The sequence below is a fragment of the Brassica napus genome, chromosome C4, assembly GCF_020379485.1.
Source record: "Brassica napus cultivar Da-Ae chromosome C4, Da-Ae, whole genome shotgun sequence".
NCBI lineage: Eukaryota > Viridiplantae > Streptophyta > Magnoliopsida > Brassicales > Brassicaceae > Brassica > Brassica napus.
In genome coordinates, this window is record NC_063447.1 from 51,945,939 (window position 1) to 51,968,374 (window position 22,436).

At 32.3% G+C, this 22,436-nt stretch overlaps 1 protein-coding gene across 2 annotated transcripts; it reads left to right on the forward strand.

Moving 5' to 3' along the window:
• The first annotated feature begins 18,634 nt into the window (after positions 1-18,634).
• LOC106424314 (transcription factor LHW) lies at positions 18,635-22,375 on the forward strand. Of its 2 annotated transcripts, none has more exons than XM_013865064.3 (8): positions 18,635-19,004; positions 19,095-19,248; positions 19,565-19,856; positions 20,126-21,079; positions 21,162-21,263; positions 21,343-21,474; positions 21,762-21,887; positions 21,966-22,375. In XM_013865064.3, the coding sequence occupies exons 2-8, from the start codon at positions 19,154-19,156 to the stop codon at positions 22,125-22,127; spliced, it is 1,863 nt and encodes a 620-aa protein (XP_013720518.1). In that variant the 5' UTR covers positions 18,635-19,004; positions 19,095-19,153; the 3' UTR covers positions 22,128-22,375. The 2 variants fall into 2 exon arrangements, with proteins under 2 accessions (XP_013720518.1, XP_022556985.1); XM_022701264.2 differs by having other exon boundaries at positions 18,635-18,968.
• Positions 22,376-22,436: the final 61 nt, after the last annotated feature.

Below are 22,436 nucleotides of genomic sequence, written 5' to 3' on the forward strand. Positions count from 1 at the left end.
CTTACTCTTAGCAATTGTGTCTTGTAGATAATAAACTCCATCGTGATATTTTCCTGTTATCACCTTCCTGTTATCTTTGTAGAAGTGCACCTTGAAATTGCTTCCTTTATACTTACAACCTGATTTCTCTAGCATCCCATAGGAAATTAAACTTCTACTCACCTCCAGTATGTATCTAACACATGTGAGTATCACTTTAGAGCAATCTGAATTCTGAATTTTTATTTTCCCAATTCCTTTGATCTCACATTGAGTGTTATTAGCCATTAACACTGAACCACCATTGAACTCCTTGAGATCAAACATAACCTCCCTGTCTGATGTACTATGATAAGAACATCCAGAATCCATGATCCATTCTTGCTTAGTGTCTTGCACACTAGCTGTTAACACTAACGGTTGCTTCGGCTCCGTCGCAATGTTTGCAGATTCTTTATGTCTCCTCTCAGAGCATTCTCTCTTCCAGTGCCCTTCTTCTCCACATATAAAACAACTTGTTTTGCTTTTATCGAACTTTTGTCTTGACTTAGATCTGCCCCTGCCCCTGCCGTTAGATTTTCCTCTATAACCTTTTTTCTCTGATCTGCCCCTTGATTCCTCCACGTACAAACCCTCTGCATCAGACCTGGATTTATTCAGCAATCCCTTCTCCTTTAGTTCAACGTCTTTGGAGTATGCTGAATTAATCACGTCATTCATGGTAAGAGTTTCTTTTGTCGTTCCATACTTGAGCGTGTCAACAAGTGAATCAAATTGCTGGGGCAAGCTAGATAGAACTTGAATAGCCTGGTCTTCATCGCTGATGTTGATGTTAAGACTTGCAAGATCTGAAACTAGCTTAAGAAAAATATCTAGGTTTTCCTCGATGCTCTTGTGATCATCCATCTTGAAGCTCGCAAACCTCTGCTTCATGTAGATCCTATTAGGAAGTGTCTTCGTTTGGTAATCTCTTTCCAAAGCCTTCCAAACTCCTAACGCAGTCGTTTCCTTCATCACCTTACGCAGAACCAAATTTCCTAGGCTCATGCATATAATATTCTTTGCCTTTTTGTCCTTCAGCAAATCTACTTTGACTTCTGAAGTTCTTTGCCTTTCTCTGTGTCTGTATCAGACAACGTGACCGTAACTTCCTGAATCGTAGAATCTAACCCTAGAAGCTCCAACTGCATTAGCATCTTGTACTTCCATAACCCGAAATCACCTTTTCCATCAAATATCTCAACCTTGAACTTTCCGGACATTGATTCCATATCTCCTCCTAGCACTTGCAATCAAATCTGGATTGCTCTGATACCACTTGTTAGGATTTAAACCTTTGCCTAGTGCTTTAAACTTAGATTGAAATCAATATCAAAAGCTCTTCCTCTTTATTCACTATCAATGAGTAACCTTACAAGAACAAAACAGAAATCACAAGCTTCTCTTTAGAACCAAAACCTTAACTATTGATTCTTTTGATCTCTCTCTATTTGCCTCGCTCTCGTATCTTTGTTTCGGATCATTCTAAAGCCATGACCACCTCTTCTATTTATAACATCATCAGCCTCTTAACTTTCCTATTCCTTGTTGTCTTGGTTCGTCTTTGACCGACATAACAAAACAAGAAACTAACTTCACGTTTTCTTTTTGTTTATACAGGATTCTTGTTGGGCTGGAGTAGGCCAAGACAGAATTGGGCTTTTCTCTCTACATTTACAAGTGAAACCCAAGTCTTCAAGTTGTTTTCTTGCTTTCAGAAGAACTTCAAATGACATTGCAATACAGAAGTAAACACCTTCAAAAGTTCACAAATGTAATGTTATAAAAAAAGTTCACAAATATAATTTATAAACTGAGTATCTTTATTGGAAAATATCCAAATTACCGAAAACGATTTATCCAAAATATAAAATTATCTAAAATTTCTCAAATATTTATATTTAAAAGATCTGAAACTAGCTATTTACCTGATTTTTTTTTTAAATCTAAACACTTGAATTGTTTCATATCTATCTTTTATATATCTATAATATTATTTGAAAAGTAAATTTGCTTACTTGTCGTATTATCCACGATTTTAGGATGAGTTATCATTTCAATTAATATTATTATTTGAAATTTATTTAATATATATATTTATCATGATATTTTAGATAAGAAGTGAATTTTTTACTTTTCATCTTATCAATGATTTTAGGATAAGTCATTAGTTTAATTAATATTATTATAAAAATTATATATATATATATATATATAATGATATTTAATATAATGAATGAACATCAACCAAATCTACCTATACATAGCTATTACTTTCTTAAAATATATTTTAATATATAAAATTATCATGAAGTTTAGGACATTTAATTAATATATAGATATTACCAATATATACTGATAATATCATAATCAAGTTTATCTTATATTTAGTCTAGGGTTTTAATAACTAATATTATAGCCAGTTTCTCTAATTTTTATTAGAATTATTGATCCAAATACATGTTATTAGTATTACAATATTAAAATTAAGATTAAAGCAACAGCATCAATGAAAATATGCAATAAAATATAAACTATATATATGTATTAAATATTATTTATATATTTGATATTAAACAATCATATTTTTAACCTAAAATAAATTAATTTATATTTGTACATGACATACATCAAAATCACAAATAAATTTATCCGTAAAATCACTAATATTATAAATAATATATTTAAAACCAAAATAGTAAATATTATATAAACTACAACATGAAAGCTAACTAAAAATATTAAAAAAATATATAGAAGGATGAAAAACTAGGATTAAAAAATTAAATAACACTAAAAATGGATAAATAATAAACATAATATAAATATATCTAAGAGGATACATAAATAATGTTTTGTAGTTTATTATTTTTGTATTTTTGTCTCACTGTTTTTAAATCTAAATCAAAAAGAATAAATAATTTTGTTGACTATTGTTATTTCATTGATGTTTCATGAGCTGTGATTATTTATAATCCTTTCGGTGTCATTAGATTTTTTTTTTCAGTTCAGGAATAAAATAAGTGTCTAATTTCAAATCAAAGTTTTATAATTTGATTATATTAAAGAAAATATATTGATCCAAAATCTTCATCCAATAAATAAAACTATGAAATAAAAGAATATAATTTAATACATTGATTACCAATATGAATATTAAAGTTTTATAATTAATCATATTAATATAATTTTTTATCTAATTTAATAAAAAAATAGAAAATAAATATTAAAAGTAAAATTGTTAGGTATATATATATATATATATATATATATATATATATATATATATATATATATATATATTAGTCCGTACCTTTCAACTAGTTTTTATTTAAATTACCTGAAATTTCGCAAAAACAAAGCAAAAAAATTTGAACATAACCGAGCCGCACCCAAATTATTGTGGGAATTAACATTTTCCATTCTTTATTATATTACCTGAACGAACAGAAATTCAAAAGAACTCGATAAAAACCGACCAATATTTTATAAGTATCCACCTAATTATATATCTTTATACATGAAATATCAAAAACTAAAATTGGCTCGAATCGGACAGAATATCCAAATATCCAAACCCATTATTCAATGTGAACAAGACAGTTTATATACACTTGCTGTATATATTTGCTCAAAAAAGAAGAACAATACAGTTTAATATATACTTTATGTATATCTACTAGACTACTGCTCGTTAGCTCATCTCACTTCAGTATTTTAGCATAAATTAAAATTTATTATTTATCCTAGTATAGAAACATCTTTTAAATATGTAAATATATTTTAATTAGAACATCAATATCGGTTAAAAATTCTTTAGAGTTTTCAAAATATACTATTTAGATTCTTGATATGATTTACTTTTTTTTATTATCAAAATCTTGATATGATTTACTTATTTTATTAATTTTTAATTTTAAACTAAATTGAACAATCAGTTAAAAAACGTTTACCAAGTTTTTTTTGAGAATGTATTCCCTTTATGATAAATCATATCAACAAAAGATTAGGGCTCTATGTAATTTTTTTAAAAAAAAATTGTATTGGATTAAATATATCCATTAATTAGGTGGTAGATAAGAAAACATTGGTTCCAATTATTCCAATGAAGACCGACTATTCTGATTTGGTGAATATAATAGAAAATTTAGTAGATTGATCAGCTTTCTCCATGGAACTAACCTTTTTCATATACTACATTTAAGTTTTAAGTTGATTACTCTTCTCCACATTTCTAGAAGCTGCAATGGGCGATTAAATTTCTTAGAAAAAGAAGTTAGAAGATCAAGTATTCTCATCTTCCATATAAATTAGATAGTTCAAAATTTGACTTGATAGAGTGAGTTTTTGACCCCAAAAAAAAGTACACCATGCTTTGCATTCCAATATTCTAGTCCTTGATTATAATGGTTGAGACCGATAAACGGAAGCTCAAAAGTTTGTAATTTCAGTTAAAAAAAAAAGTTTGCAACTTCGAACTGGTCAGATAACTGTTTTGTTGAGTTAAAGAACAAGAGAAAGCATCAATTGGAGAATCTTGACATGCTGACTCCTCATTTAGTCATTTCTCACTACTGTGAGACAGTGGGACAATTACTGTACATGGCAGCAACCAGAGGAAAAAATAAAGGAGAGTAATAATACAAGAATTGTTTGAAATACCAATCACAAAAGATCTAGGAGAATTGCGAAACAGAAAAACGTGAATAATGTTGCATTGTGTTGTAATCGGAAGAGTTTAGAGACTGAATATTTGGGTGTGTTCTTATTAATGATCAATGGGGGTTCGTTTATATAAAGATTACAAGATAAAGATAAATGGAAAGTATCCAAAACCTAAACTCACTAGGATAAAGAAAAACTAATACATAATAATGGAAAGATTACATCTACTAGGAAAAGAAAAGGGTTTCATTTTCTCCAAGCTTTGTGGCCGCCTTTCTCTGTCCTGAAGTCGGCTCTCTCTCTCTCTCCTCTCTCTAGGCTTCGGCCATCTCTCCATCTTCTAGGTATTGGGCCGATCTTGGTCCGGGCCTGGTTAATGGCAATCCACTCCATGATTTATAACACTCCCCCTTGGATGCCATAACCATACAGGATTTGTAGTACGCTTCATGTTGCCTCATTAAAACCTTATCAGGAAAACCTAGTGGGACAAAACCATGATGAAGGAAAAAGAGTACAACACGCACTACTCCCTCTGATGTGAACCTCAGTGTAGGTTTCTACATTCTACGTATTTGGTGCGTGATCTTTCCTGTATATGTAGGAAGGGAGTAATCGGCCAAGTTCATTACTAAGCCGTATCTAGACCACTTTGACCTCTTAGGTCGTTTCTCATGTCTCTTGACATCGAGTGTCCCGGTAAAGCATGTGTGCTAAATAATGTGAATCATATTGTTCTCGGGGATCACTATTGGGTCTTTGCAAATCTTGTTTGCATGTGTCCATAGTCTAGACGTGATCGTCTACTGTTAACTCTTTACTTTGATCAGACACAATAAGTACTTATGGAAAATGTACTAGACATGGTTATCATGAACCTATGTTTCGATCTGGCCGATCCATGTCTAGGTCATAGACCTCGTCTATACATGTCCACTACTTGTCTCATGAGTGTTCAAGATCAATGATCATTGCTGTGAGTTTATAATCTCTTATTATGGCTCTGCGGCCGAACACTCTCATGGATGTGGACATCGATTTCTTTGCCTTAGGCAGTACCATATCTATCTCGGACATTGTAGTCATTTATCCATCTCTTGATGGTGTCTCATGACCTATGTTGCTGTGGATTATATCACACACTGAAATATATATTATTAGGCCATAGATCTCGGCTCTCACAAGCTTATGGACTACAATACATTTGTATTCGGTTGATATTTTGTCTCTACTAGCCCGTGATCAAGAAGAAGGGCCAGACGCCTTTTAGTCTTAAAAGCCGGACGCGTCTAGTAGAAGAGCTAGACGTTCTTTGCTGAAGAGCCGGACGCCCTTAGACGGACAGAGTCGGACATCTTTAGTTTGAAGGGCCGAGGCCGGACGCTTTTGGTCGGACACCCACATAGATTTATTCTATGCCTACTAACCTCTTTTAGGTTTAGTATAATTACAAGGAATTTCAAATATATGGACTGTATTGGGTTGTCTTTTATACAATTTCAAGATCAATGATCATGCGTGATCAATTTCTTTTACATACTATATGCAGCTGCTTTATGTTTCAGTCCATGAATCAGCTTAGGAACGAAGCTGTTCTTTCATCTTATCCAGTGATCCATATGATGCTTACTACATCATTGTATCTAATTTCTTTCTTATGACCAGACCATTGTCAATTTCAAAAATCTGTAGCAACATCCACCACATAGGAGTTTATCTCCTTATAATATGTTCCTTTGATCTCTGTGAGTACCTTGTGTAACAAGCTATAATCTAATGCTGTTAAGTAGGAAGACATGAACACTCTTAGACCTCGTGATCATGTGCCTTCTCTCACGGTTTCTTTATCTCACAAGATCCATCTATTTCACTGATTTATCAGATGGTGTTTTTGTATATGTATATGGCCAATACGTTCATCTCTCTTTTAGATACTTTGAACCTTCACGTTTTATCTTTTCTAATCTCTATGATCTTTTATGATTGTATGAGTACTCTTTCGTGGGTTCATGATCCTCGTTCATCTCTTTATGTTCAAGTGCTATATCTTTATGTATCTTTATACAAATGTGTTTGTGTGTCGACACTTTCATGTGGTTCCATTATGTTCCAGACATGATCTATAGATTTGAGATTTCATTATCCAGGACCTTTGTTACCTAGTAGCTTGGCGTCCCAAGCCACATGGTTTGGTACCTTAGATGTGTAGCTGCGCAGCCTTTTCTCAATGTCTGGTATGGTTTCTCTTATAATCTCGGATCTGTATTCTATGCATCATTCTTTTCTATCCGAGATTTCTTTATCTTATAGAACACTTGGTCTATCTTGTATAGACTCTATAGCAACTTGATTATGTCTCTTCTAGGACATTCATTTGGTGCTAAGCTGGTTAGTCATTTCTCGGGTCAGTGTCTGGCATTTCGATTAGCTGCTCAATTAGCTAGCTTTATATAATCTTTCTTTGGACGTCTTAAATTATAATCTCTAGTCCGAGGATATTTGCCAAGACAATGATGGTTAAAACCATTCGTACTTTTAACATTCTTTATCCAGCTTATAATCTTTCTCCTTTAATATTCAGATTCATTTGTTTCATGCAATCCGTACCTGGCCACTATTTGATCACCCATGTTTTGGCTCACGGTCCTTTGAATTCGTGGAGAAGATCTTATTCTTATATATTCTCAATCCTCTTCTGAGGTTCCATCTTAGACGGCACATGTATGTATGTGGTGGTTTATTCAAAATCTCTTAAGATGGTGTATGTCTGGTTTTATGACCCGTATTCAATCTGAGATGGGAATATCTATGCTCACTTATATGGCCTGATGCATATGATCATATTATCATTCTATACATGAAAATCATAATGTCCCCAAGCTTATAGACTTTATAGTTTTATCCTTATAGGTAATGGCTTACATGGTCGATAACTTATAGGTAATAGCTTACTTGGCCGAACCTTTATAGGTAATGGAACGTTTGCGGCCAAGCCTGCACTATGCGGCCAAGTCACGACCAAGTCACGGCCGAGCCGTTTATTCTCATGGTCTCTTCAGCCGGGTAATGGCCTCTTTGGTTTGGCCGTTTGTATCATGGTCTCTACGGCCTAGGAAATGCCTTTATGGCCGAGTAATGACCAAGCCATATAACATGGTCTTAGACCATAGTGGTACACGAACTTGTAGTATTGATCATGGGTTTATCCTCTCTCCCTCTCATGACCATACTATAAGGTCGTGGTGCTTGGGATAATTAAGCCTAATGAGTTTCCCTTTGTGTACATGTTTCACAACGTGAGATCTTTTACGGGATAACTCTGTGTCTTTTCAATCTTTGCATCAAGTTTAGACTTTAGGATGGCTAATCCTATCATGCCATATAGTGTAAAATTTCGTGGTGTTATCTCAATATGGTTACCACATCTCTTGCCTCTTTATCATACTGATCTGTAGCATAGTTTTGATCAGTAGAGATCATAGGTATAATCTCGACTACTTTCTTTCAAGGTCTTAGGCGTTTTTCTTCTTAAAATCTAAAAGAACTTGTTTCCTTCCTTACCCATTGTTTCTACTTGGAAACCATACATTATAACTTCAATGGGTCACATGTTCTTTTGGGTGTGTATAATGCCTTTTAAGGCAATGCCGTAGCCATAGTTTCTTTACTATGCTTACTATACCCATTCATGATTTCTTACTTGGTTTTATGCCCTTTAGGCAACTCTTTAAAATCATTTATATGTTCAAGTAAGATCAGGCAAGACATAATGAAGTCAAAACAAAATTTTATTTATATATATAAAAACGTGAATGCCTAATTAGGTTAAAGCAAAACACAAATCAAAGACTTAATAAAAATTATCATGTCGAGATCTTTCTTTAGTTAAATAGATAATCCGGCCTGTCCATCTATTGCATTGGACACGGCTGCCTTGGATTCATCTTGATCCATTTCCTCAGGATATTTCATCTCATTGCTTTTCTTTAGTACCTTGTCATTCTCAATCACCGTTAGGTAAGAGATCAGGTCATTGTAAGTGGTAGAACCTCTTTCTATGTAGATATGTTTTGACAACAAATCTTCTGGATGGAATGTGGAGTATGTCTTGAATAGACAATCATTATCTGTTACCTCTTCTCCACATAATCTCAGTTGGTACACGATTCTGGTCAAAGCAAAATGGTACTCGGCCACAGACCTAAAGTCTTGGTATATGAGACTCATCCAATCGTGTCTGGCCTTTGGTAATAACACAATAGTGTATCTGGACTTTGATTCTGTCCAAAGGTCACGAGGGTTCTTGATATGTAAATACTGATTTATCAGTTCCTTAGTGAGATGATGGCGCATTATTGTAATGGCTCTTAACTTTTCACTTTCAGTTGCATAATCACCCTGAATGATACTCCTTCCGAGTCCTCTTGATTTCAGGGTAACTGAAGTGTTCATTGCCCATTCTAGATAATTATCTCCAGAGAGATGTAGAATGGCATAATCCATGGGATTAAATCTCGGCATCTGAAATCATATTATCAATCAATGATTTAGAATTCTTGCAACCAATTTAAATAATCAGTGCATATGATTTCATAAGTCTATCTTTGATGCTTAGGCCATACGGCTTTGCATTGTGATGCTTATACCTCTCGGCCATTATAAGATATAACGATCTTAAGGATCGGATCATGATGCAATCCGGTTTATATAACCATCCGGATATTAGGCCACACGGTCACTTTGATATGCACTAAGCCACACGACTTTTAATCAATCAAGGGCACAAGGCCGCAAGTATGAACAATGTATTAGGCCACACAGCTATATACAAAACGGGATCTACATGCATTCAATCATATTTCTTAGTTGCATATCTATTAGGTTTTAGAATTAAATAATCTAGCAACCTAGCTCTCATTCAATATGTAAATTCTCTAAATCAATCTTTCAAGCTTTAAGTAATGAGAGATTTAAGGTTTCAAGGCCTTTAGGAATTTAAATTCGAGATTAGGGTTTTAGTTTAAACAAGATTCAGATTCAAGTTTTTAAAACAATCATAATCATAGCTCTAGGCGATCAATCAAATACTCAAGTTTCAAATCAAAAATTAAAACCGATTTTCCAAAATTAGGGTTTTAGGGGATTTCGAAAACTTTGATCTTTGATCAAGGGGATTGGATTTGAGATTCAAAAACCTTTAAGGTTCTGATTTTAATTGATCAATGGATCAATCTTGTTTTTAGGTTTTAGATCGAACTTATAGAGCTTCGATTTACTCATAGGGGATTGATCTATTTAACCTATGGCTTTTAGTTTTAGAGATTATCTTTTATGGTTTCAATCTTTACAAAACAACCAAATTCGATTCTTGTTTTCAGATTTCGAATTACCTTTATTTTGTAGGGTTGAACCGGACCACCAAAGTCAGATGAACCTCTAGTTGCACACGGACGCGAGCTGGCTCCTTATCGGGTTGCAAGTGGGACAGGACGCGAGCTGTCTTCTTCCTATCGGGTCTCGAGTCGAGACGAACGCTTGCAGTCGGGATCGCGAGATGAGGCTGAGACGGACGCTTCTCCTTTTATCGAGTTCGCGAGCTGGCTGATTGGGAACTCAAGCTGGCTGTGATGCGAACAGGACTAGCTCTGTTGTGAACAGTAAGCTGTGAATGTCCAGGATCAAGAACGCTTAAGGACTTAAGCTGATCGGGTATTTGCAAGCTGGAACACAAGCAAGAACAATCTAGGGTTCTTCGGGATTAGATCTTTGCATCAACTCCTCTTAGCTCATGAAATAAAAACAAGAAGTATTAGATTACATGAATACCATAATCTGAACAAGATATCATCAAACAACTAAGGTATGATAAATTTATCTTTCACAGGATTTGAATTTGGCTAGAAAATCTTGTTGGTTCGGATTAGGGTTCCAAAAGACCAAGACGGCGCCGCATATTGTTCCTGCGAGTGAGCGCGCCTGAGATTGGATCGATGAACGGTTTGCGGTGATGGATTCGTCTCGTCCAGGGCTTCAAGATGATATGTGGTTCGTCGTCTGGTTCCTCAGGGTTTGAGAGATAGAATGATTTTAAGTTACGCCTGGTTTAGGATTTATGTGTGACGGATTTTAGGTTAGGTTTTGTCTTAGGGTTTTAGAGTCTATCGTGCTGATAACGTGTTGTAATTGGAAGGGTTTAGAGACAGAATATTTTGGTGTGTTCTTATTAATGATCAATGGGGGTTCCTTTATATAAGGATTACAAGATAAAGATAAATGGAAAGTATCCAAAACCTAAACTCACTAGGATTAGGAAAACTACTAATACATAATAATGAAAATATTACATCTACTAGGAAAAGAAAAGGGTTTACTTTTCTCTTTTCTCCAAGCTTTGTGGCCGCCTTTCTCTCTCCTGAAGTCGGCTCTCTCTCTCTCTCCTCTCTCTAGGCTTCGGCCATCTTTCCATCTTCTAGGTATTGGGCCGGTCTCGGTCCGGACCTGGTTAATGGCAATCCACTCCATGATTTATAACACGAACCATTACCACCTTTTTTTTTCTTTCTAAAAATATTTATTTGAGATTTGGTAAGTGATGCATAAATTTTATTAAGCATTTATTATTAGAATATGTACAATGGTATTTAGTATTCAACACCTTCATTTATATTTTTTTTCTTACTCTACATGATCTTTTTTTATTTTCCACCTATTAATTCAACGTATGTTCAATTTTACATTTATAATAGTTTTGTTCAACAAAATTCAACATCTTACTCCACTATTTTTTATTTTTATTTATACTTATATACTTATATATATCATATCAAGAATAAATTAAAAGTAAATCAAAATGACTAGAATTTAAATAATTTAATAATTTTTTTGTCTTAGATTTGTATATGAAAATATGAGATTTTGGATAATCAAAAAGGTGTGTTATAAAATTTTGAGTGTTTATTTGGTATCCAAATCAAATGAAATAATTCTTTTTATAGGTTTTATAAAATAATAAAATTTGGTATAAAATTAATAATTAAAAAATAATTTACCATGTAATAACTAATCTCTATAAATTTGGATGAAAAATAAATTTCAAAAATCTGTTAACCAATAAGAAAATACCATATATTTAGTTTTAATTTAATTAAGAAGTATTTCCTTCACCGATTTATAAATGCTTATATTTTATTTTGTCCCATTTTAAGAGTTTCAATAGATTTAACATATTTAATCCACATCAACTGTTTTTATTCAACTTCTCATCGTAAGATATTTAACGGTTGAAAAAATATTCAACTATACATCGCAAATAGTCTAAAAAAATATTTATTATTATTGAAAATTTGAGAGGTTCGAAAACTAAGAAAATCCAAAATCTCTCGTTGAGGTTTCTAGATGGTTGGGTTTATGACCTTTTCGATGAGGTTGAGCCTATGTTCCTCTATTAGAACTTCTTTGTTGCTAGGAAGGATCTGGATTGGAGCTTGGCGGCAGCTCAGAGCTGGTTCATCAATCCATTTCCCGTTCTTAACATGTGAACACCAATGTGTCATAGTTGTATTTTTGATGGTAGGGAGTTGTCACTTGTAGGACAAATCCTCACTAGGAGGTAAGAACGACTATATGACATTATGTTTATGGAGATATTAATAAATAGATTTTTAGGAATGAAGCTCTTTTTAGAGTGAATTAGCTCAATATACCTAGAATAAGCTCATATTAGCAAAGTATACATGAAGTGACAATATCGGTCCACGCCATACCCCTTCGGCAATGATCGGACAAATTTTCCCTCGACGTGATGGAGCTATGGCAGGTTCGTACTCTGCCGCAGCAGGTAGCCAAAAAGCATGTCAGGTGAGTAGAGTGGCGTTCGAGGTCGTAGGTTGCCAGTTGTTTCACTTCTCCTCCACTCATTCACACCGGGTTTAGATAAATATAACTTATGAAAAGAAACTAATGGAGAGAAATAATTAACAATATAGTTATAACAATATAAAAAGAACTACTAGAACAAACTATCTCTCTACACAAAGACCAAACAAACTATCTCTCCACCACGATATAACAATATGACTAACTCATTTCTATATGATATTTATAATTTCGCCAAAAATATATGTCCTACAAATTTCTCTTCATTAGTCTCAATTTAGAAAAACTACGAGCATATGAAAATGAATATATTTGGGGGATCTTCTAATCCGTCTAACAACAACGACAACACGTAAAGGTTTCGCTAATGTAATTTGTAACCGCTAAGACATAGTTTTATGTATGATCTAACATAGCATGTACCAGATAACAAATTATATATCAGCTAACATAACATGTACCTGGTAACAAAATCATCTATCGGTTTTTTATATCAAATTATATATCAGGTAACAGAAATGTATCAGGTAACAAATATTTTATCAGATAAAAACAAGTTCATGTAGCATACCAACCATTTATTACTAATTTGATATCAAACTATGTATAAGATAAAATAACATGTACCATGTAACAATTTATCAAAAAAAATGTATCAACTCGCAAACTATGTATCTACCAATTTATCAAGTAACAAACCATGTATGAAACAATGTATAAGTCGACAAACTATTATTTATCAGGTACTAAATTAAGTAGCAATTAATAACAAATATTTTATATCTTATTTACTTCGGAAAATACCCATGAGCTTTCCAAAAGTTAATTAAACTCATAATTTGAAAATTATTAATCAAATTTAAAAATATCCATAATTTTTTTCAAAAGTTAATTAAACTCATAATTTAAAAATATTAATGAGAAAGGGTTAGAGAACATAAGTTAGAAACAACATAGATTATATGATCATGTCTTGTCGAACGGACACCATCAATACAGAAACTCATCTCAGTTCGAATTAATAATCGCTTCACGTCCATGAGACTGACAACGCCCTTTTAGCTGCGCAAAATAGAGTCTAGAGGTATTATGGTCTTGAAATTATTAATCAGAAAACATGGATATTTGCCGATATAGATGTCTGTTAGGGATACAGACACCAATTAACCCCTCTTTTTATTGGAGTGAATAATACTCCCTCCGTTTCAATATAGATGATGTTTTAGATGAAGTATTTTGTTTCAATTTACATGAAGTTTTGAAGTTTTAAGGTTAACTTTAACTTTATTGGAAACTGTTCAACCAATTAGATTTTATCGTTTTTTTTTATAATTGGTTAAATGATTTAAAAACTATATTTTTAATAATGCTTTTTGACTTAAATCTAACTTTCTTAATCTTTGTGCAATAAGGCAAAACATCAAGTATTATGAAACAGATGGAATATAGTATGTGAGTTGTTTTTCGGTAGAGGAGACCCTAGTACATACGTATGAGTAGTACCGATCCAACATTTTTAGATGTCTTAAACAAAAAATAAAATAAAATAATATTATATATTTTTGAGTTTTTTTGTTTTATTTTCAAGTACAAAGATGCACTGAAAAAAGAAATAAAAATGAAAAATAAACCTAAGACACAATGCATCTCATACGAAAAACCGAGTTATCGGAGTATCAATGACATGTTTTTTTATGTTTTATATAATATAATATACTCCATCTGTTTCAGAATACACGATGGACGTAAACCAGTTTGAAAATTGTTCGTGGGAACTTCCAATATTAAAAAAAAAAAACTTTCTAAAGAGATAGAGAATCATATATAGAAAACATACATAATTTATATATAAATGAGAGAAATCGAAGGATAGAATTTGAAATGAAACAAAGCAAAGCCTCTCAATCTCTCATCATTCTTCATTATTCGTACTCTATTAGACTCCCTACCCTACTCTACCCACGTGTCATTCTTCATCTGTCAAACCCACCAACATCCTCATTTTATAATTGCTATTCATGTCGGTATTTTATCATTTCTCTATTCCCTGTTTTCATAAATGATTACATCTGTGTTCTTTACAAACGAACGTGAAATATCTCGAATTTTTATTTGGGTGCTTGTGTTCACTTGGTAAAACGGAAGATAACGAACTATTTCTACAAAACCAAATATACTACAAGACAAAGAAAACAGTACATAATAATATAAATTTGCAACCAACATATTAACCAAGTTGTAGTAGATAAATGATTTCATTTTTTTGTAAAATAATGATTTCATTTTGTTGCTGTAGGTTAGTGGACAATTCGTCTAAAACATGGAATTATTCCCTATTTCGTACATAAAAGTATCTGAATTTATATAGACATCATAGATAAGTTTAGTATTGAGACTCAAATTCGAGGATAAGTTCGGCTATTTAAAAACAATGGACAAACAAGTGCATATTTTTATGATTGTATTATATGAATACACTTATACTGAAACAACATACTGCTGCAACCGTTAAAAAATTAGGTTTATTAACTATATCTTAAGGATACTATAGAATGCCACTCGGGTATTAATTAGACTACTAGGTTCAGAATAAATATTATATAAATTAGTTTTACGTATTATATATTCTTTTACATATTATTAAATAATACATATATATTGATAATTAAAAACTCAGTAAATATTACGTATATGATTAAATTAGTGCAAATACATAAATAAATTTTATTAATTCAAACAAACACTTTTTCTATTTTATATAATATAAAATTAAGTTTTAATGATATTAACATAGATATATAGTATATTTTTAATATTGATATCTGTTAATAATATTTTATACTCATATTATCTTTTGATCATTTGTATCTTTTGTAACAAAAATTTTGAATCAACGATAACAATTTTTTTTGTGGGATGCTTAATAGTTTTATTCATTTATAATTTCAAAAAAATTATGAAAAGTTTTAAAACTAAATATTAAGTTGTCAATATTTGTTCAAATTTTTTATCAAACGAAAAATCTAAGCAAATTTTGAAAGTAAAATACATATGTATTTTTATATGGTACATAATTTATTTTAAACAATATTAATATATTAATATTTATTAAATGAGACTTCTTATTATATAATTTTGTAATCATTTATATCTTGTTATTACAAAAAATTTAGACCATGAAAAATTCAATGTGAGATTTTTGACAACTTTAGTCATTTATATTCGTTTTTAAAAATTCAAAATATAACATATACAGAAAAATCTAAATTTTCACTATATAGTTGATGTGGCTGTTTAATTTATTTTAATATGTTAAAATTTAAAAAATGATAGAGAATAGACTAATTTTTATCAAATATTTATTATTCAAAATCATTAATTGTCATATATACTTAGCCACATTTGGTAATTCCGTTATTTTTATTTAAGGAAACAATGAAGAACATTAATATTCAATTTATGGTTAGTTTAATAAAAAACTTGTTATATATTTTGATGGACCAACATATTTTTCTAACGATTCTAAAAATGATTGTGGTGATGACACGTGGGTACAAAAAAATGTTATAATCTTTATATAGGGGATTAGTTGATGTGCTTGAAGCTTCTAGGCATTACACGCATATAATATTTTCGGTTAAATTTGAGACATATTGTTCGAATATATTAAAGATGGTCAAAAATCCAACATATTCTTTCCATTTATAGTTAAGAGCTTTTTCTTATAAATTTAGAGATCGATCTAAAATGTTAGTCTGTTTAAAAATTTATATAACTAAAATGTATACTGATTATTTTGTCAAATGAGGCCGTACAAAAAATTATTTATTTTCCACATCAGTCAGTAATAACAGTTTGTAATAATAACTGTTCTAATGATAAAACTTGATTTAATAAGATCAACAAAAATGTTATTAGGTTTATTAGATACAGATTCATTCCAAAAAATCAAATGAGTAACGTATGAACATTAAAAAAAAAAAAAAAACGACGTATGAACATTATTTCCCACAATTTAGTTGTTTAGTGTATATAACTTTCAATAAATTATCCAGTCAATCTATTAAAATGTTGTTAAATAAGTTATGACTGTTTTTAGACAAATGAACATAAATTAAATAGATAATAATTTTCAAACAGTATTGCATTATTGCTATTTTCTAAATTTTATTTTAAAAAAAAACAAAAATAACTGAGAGAATGTAGTTTGGACCTAAATGGTCTTAGGGGTCTTTCTGTGTGTAAAAAGGCACTGTCACTTCTGTGAATATTGTCATCGGTGACGTCATCAAGACAGCAACAGCCACTAGTTCACTCTCAACGGTTTATGAGAAACACCTATAGTTTTGTACCATTCAAGTAAATACAGCTAAGTTAATATTGAAATAGTAGTTTACAAAAAGTCATTTGTGAAACTAGGACTTCTTAAAATTTTAAGCTACTTAGGTATTAATAGTGAAAAGTTCATATTTATGTTACTAATTTAAGTTTTAAAGTTTCTTCATTCAAAATAATGATCTAAAATGTGGTTATCTTTAATCAAAAGAGGGATATGTCCACATTCATTTTGGCCTTTTTGTTTGGTGTACTGCAATTGTTGGTCTTTCACCAAGATGGTATATAACTTGTTGTTTAATAAGAAACATTGACAAAAAAACGTATAAGAGAAATTAGTTAAAATATATTAAGTTGAATACCAATTTTCAAAAGTACACTCAACAAAAATTTTATTTTAACATTTGGATTTGTGATTTAGAGATTATTTTTAAGATTTAGTATTAGGGGTGTGGTTAGGTTTATAAAATTATATAAATAATTTTTACACATTTATAAATGTTTTAGAATGTTTAATTTAGTCATTTCATAATAAATTTAAAGTATTTCTAAAAATATTTATTATTTAAAGCAAATTTGAAAATTGTATCAAATTTGGAGTAACGTCAGAATTTCACCAACTTATTATACTTTATTTTTTTAATTTAATAATCTAATAATACAAAAAATTTGCTAAAAAAATTTGTCAGCAATTTTCTACTATAGGTTGTGCTAGCTTTCTTTTTCCATTTCAAGATTAGTTAATAAATCAAATAATAAATAATAATATTTTATTAAAATTAATGATTATTTCATTATATTGTAGCTAATGTGTATTTATCCTCGATTTTTTTTTCCGTTTATTTGTTAATAAATTTATAAATAGTATAACTGAATAATAAGTGGCGAATCTGTTCTTTTACTCAAAAATGATTTCGAATATTTGACTTTTGTGGTTGTATCATATTAAATAATCCGTTAAATAATTTTTTTTCAACTCCGTCAAAATTTTTTGAAAGATTCTTGAGCATAATATTTTATTAATTGTATCGAAATTGAGTTAAGATTTTTCAAAAACTTGAGAAATTCATCAAATTTTCCTTTTTAGGGGAATTACAATTTTACAGTAAATTTGAAACATTTTTAAATTTATCCTTCAAAGATAATTAATTTCATAAATGCCTTAAGTTTGTGATGAAAAACCATTAGATTAACATTCCTAATTTTTTTATAAGATAATTTCTAAAAAATCTAAAGACTGCATAGTTGAGATAAGTAGTCAAAATTATATGGGATACCTGCGTAATTTGTCAAGTTCATTGTTGGCCATGTACGGTACTGGGAGAAGCAATAACATAAAAATTCTCTTCGAAATCCTCTTTTATTCTTTAAACCAACCAACCAACCAACTATTATACAAAGTGTACAAAGGTCAAGCCCCGTCCTAAATTCTAAGGTCTTGCCGTTATTAAATAAAATAACGTCTTTTGATTAAAGTTAAAAAGAAAATACGCCTTTTAATTCTCTGAGAGGTACACTTTTTTTCTTTATCTCTTTTTTAAACAAACTTTTAGGATTTACCTTATCAAAAAATAAAAAAAATGAATTAAATAATTCGTCTACCACCATCGGAAAAGGACAAAAGACTTCGAGTCACTACCCCACTCAGTGGCACAATCCTGTAATTACTAACAAAACATTATACCCTTTCTCGAATTCATCGTGCTCTTTGTTTTTCTTAATAACACATTTTCCTCCCATTTTTCAATTTATATTTTTTACCGTCACAGAAGAAGCAATAAAGCAGCAAAAAGAAAAACAACTCCACTGAATTTGTGTTCTTTCACACATCAAAGACTTTAAACCTTCTTTTAATTCTTGAAGCTGAACCAATGGCTGGAATCACTGGAATCCTAAAGCTCGAAGCTTGGAGTATATTGTGAAGAAGAATAAGAATAAGATTTTCTTTTCTTTTATTTTCTTTGTTTACCAGAAAATGGCATGTGGGAGTATGATCGCTAGTAGCTTAGATCCTGAGAGGAAGCAAAGCGGAGGACTTAGAACAAAACAAGCTGGACGAGGATCTTGCCGTGGAAGTTAGTCTCTTTTGTTCATCCCATTTTCAATCGAATGTAATCATGTGTTCTTTCTCTAGATTCGTTTAAAAGTTTCTATTTTTTTATTTATTTATTTACAGTTTTGATTTTTTATTTTCTGGGCAGTTTGAAATTGCAAGTGAATATCGTTCTTTTAAGTTGAGAAACTGAGAGAGAAGGAAGCTATGGGTGTTTTGCTAAGAGAAGCGTTGAGTTCTATTTGCGTTAATAATCAATGGTCTTATGCTGTTTTCTGGAAAATCGGCTGCCAAAACTCAAGGTAAGTTAGTTTACATCTTTCAAAGTTTGGAACTCAGATCTCGAGGACGACCCGGAACTATTTGATTTCTTGGGGTTTTGTGTTTGGTTTGATCTCGCTTGTCTTAAAGAATCTTTTTAGATTTGTTCTTGGTTCTTGTCGAAAACCATATCTTTGTCTTTGTTTTTTTTTATCTGTTTATGAACTGTCCAACAGTTTCAACTTCATGACTTTAGATTTGTTTCTTGTCCTGTTGTGTAATAGTAGTAACTAAATCAATCTTGTCCTTATCTGTTTGGATGTGTTAATTCCTTTTCTTTTTTTTTTTTGGTTTCAGCTTGTTGATTTGGGAGGAATGCTACAACGAAACCGCGTCGAATGAGAATGTTCAGTTGCTTACAAACAGAATGATGTTGAACAATCGAATCATTCTTGTAGGAGAAGGGTTAGTGGGCCGAGCTGCATTCACTGGACATCATCAATGGCTTCTAGCCAACAGTTTCAACCGCGATGTCCATCCACCTGAGGTTATTAATGAGATGCTTCTCCAATTCTCCGCTGGTATTCAGACCGTTGCAGTCTTTCCAGTTGTTCCTCATGGTGTTGTTCAACTCGGTTCTTCTCTTCCTGTAAGTTTCCGCAGTTTAACATTTCGTTATTCACATGTTTAATTTAATAGTGTTCTTAAAATCGGTCTAGACGGCGCTTAGTCGTCCGACTAGGCAGCAGATCGGGTCTAAGCGAAACGATTTTCCTAAACCGTTTTTTATAAAATAAAAAAAAATCGGTCTAGTCGTCCACCTAAACAATAATCCTCGATAAGGCACAGACGTTGAGTCCTCTCGAGTTTTAGTGTTATTTGCTATTAATGAGATTCTTGATTCTTGTTTATGTTCAGATCATGGAGAATTTGGGGTTTGTGAATGACGTGAAGGGTCTCATCCTGCAGCTCGGATGTGTCCCCGGAGCTCTCTTATCTGAAAACTACACAACATACGAACCTGCTGCTGATTTTATTGGAGTTCCCGTCTCCGGGTTAATGCCATCTCAAGGACACAAGATCCTCCAGTCTTCAGTTTTCGTAGCTGAGACTAGCAAACCACATTTCAACTCTACTGGCTCATCAGATCATCGAAACGATGAACCTTTTAGTTATGTGGATGAACAAAACATAACGGGTTATCTAGCAGCAGAGGAAGCAGCAGTAGTACCTGTGCCACCACCTTCAAATCCCGACGCGTGGCTGAATCAAAACTTCTCTTGTATGTATAATGTGGATGCATCAGAGCAACAAGACTCTGGCTCTAAACGAAGCGACGACTTGTTTGATATGTTGGGTTTGGATGATAATAAGAAGAACAAAGGTGGTTGTGAAAACAACAGTTGGGGCGTTTCAGAGATGAGAAGGGAGTTATCTGACTTTAGGATCATTCAAGATTCTGAGTTTGGTTATGAGCTTTCGGGAGCAGATCATCTGTTAGACGCTGTGGTCTCAGGTGCTTGCTCCTCCACAAAGCAGATCTCAGATGAAACTTCTGAGTCCTGCAAAACCTCTTCGGTTACCACTCCATCTCACAGTAGCCCTCAGGGTTTGTATGAGAAGAAACAAGGGACGCATCATGTGGGGACATCATCGGTTTACGGGTCTCAGATCAGTTCTTGGGTTGAACAAGCTCACAGCTTAAAGCGTGAGGAGAGTCCAAGGATGATGAACAAGAATGAAACTACTAAACCGGCTATTAACCGTAAAAGGCTTAAACCGGGAGAGAACCCAAGACCGAGGCCTAAAGATCGGCAGATGATCCAAGACCGTGTCAAGGAGTTGCGTGAAATCATACCCAACGGTGCAAAAGTAAGTGACACGTCACATACTTAAACAGTCACTTAAGAAAGATACATTACTAACAAATAGTATTGTTTCTTTTGTTTAACAGTGTAGCATAGATGCGCTCCTTGAACGTACAATCAAACACATGCTCTTCTTGCAAAACGTCTCTAAGCATGCCGATAAGGTGAAACACACTGGGGAATCCAAGGTGAACACCACGATTAGTCTTATGTCTCTGTCTTCTCTTAAGATTCTTGTTCTGAGATTTCTTCTTGTGTTTATGTAAGATAATGAAAGAGGAAGGTGCGTTTGAAGGAGGAGGAGGAGGAGCAACATGGGCTTTTGAAGTAGGGTCAAAGTCTCTAAGGTGTCCTATTGTAGTAGAGGATCTTAACCCTCCTCGCATTTTCCAAATTGAGGTAACATTTTCCTCAGTGTTTTAAACCTGAAACGAAGTAACGAACCAGTGGTCCGACCGGGTTAAACCGTGAACTGGGTGTATATCCGGATTGAGTGGATAAAACTGGGATTATTTGTAATTTATTATCAAAAACAATTATTTTTGCTTTAAAAAACAATTATTTTTTTTAATTTCTTTTATATACAGTATTCAATTTTTTGAATTTTCATAACTGACCATGATAAAGGCAGTTTCTATGTATAGTGTTTGCAAGGTGTCTTTACTTTTGGGGTGTGTTTGTGGCAGATGTTATGCGAGCAACGAGGATTCTTTTTGGAAATCGCTGATTGGATCAGGAGCTTAGGCATGACGATCTTGAAGGGTGTTATTGAAACTCGAATTAACAAGATTTGGGCTCGCTTCACTGTGGAGGTATATCATCACTAGTTAAAAGTTTGTTTAGTTTCATAGTGTTGATAGATTCAGAAATGATGTTTTGGACTTTTATAGGCGAGTCGAGATGTGACGAGGATGGAGATATTCATGCAGCTAGTGAATATTTTGGAGCAGACGATGAAGAGTGGAGGAATCTCTGAGACTATGTTGGATGGTATCAAAGCTACAATCCCATTTACCAACACCTTACCGGTTACTGGTGGCTGTTCAATGTAACACAATCATTGACCGTACCGGTGTTAAATCGGGTTTGGTTAAGCTGAATTAAAGTCGGTCTGAAAACAGAGCTGGTTATTTTCAAGTATTAAGAAAATACTTTTTTTGTACATTTGCTTTTTTTCCCCGATCTCTTGGGACTTTTGCAAATTTTATTTTCTGTATTGAATCTCATCTGTGTGGAATTTTTTTTTTTTAACTTTTAATCATCTGGAGTATGATTTAATGAATTAATCATGTTTTGGGAAGTAAATTTTAGTAGTTAATTTTCTAGTAAATAGCATCTACCAATAGTTAGCTACACTTTTG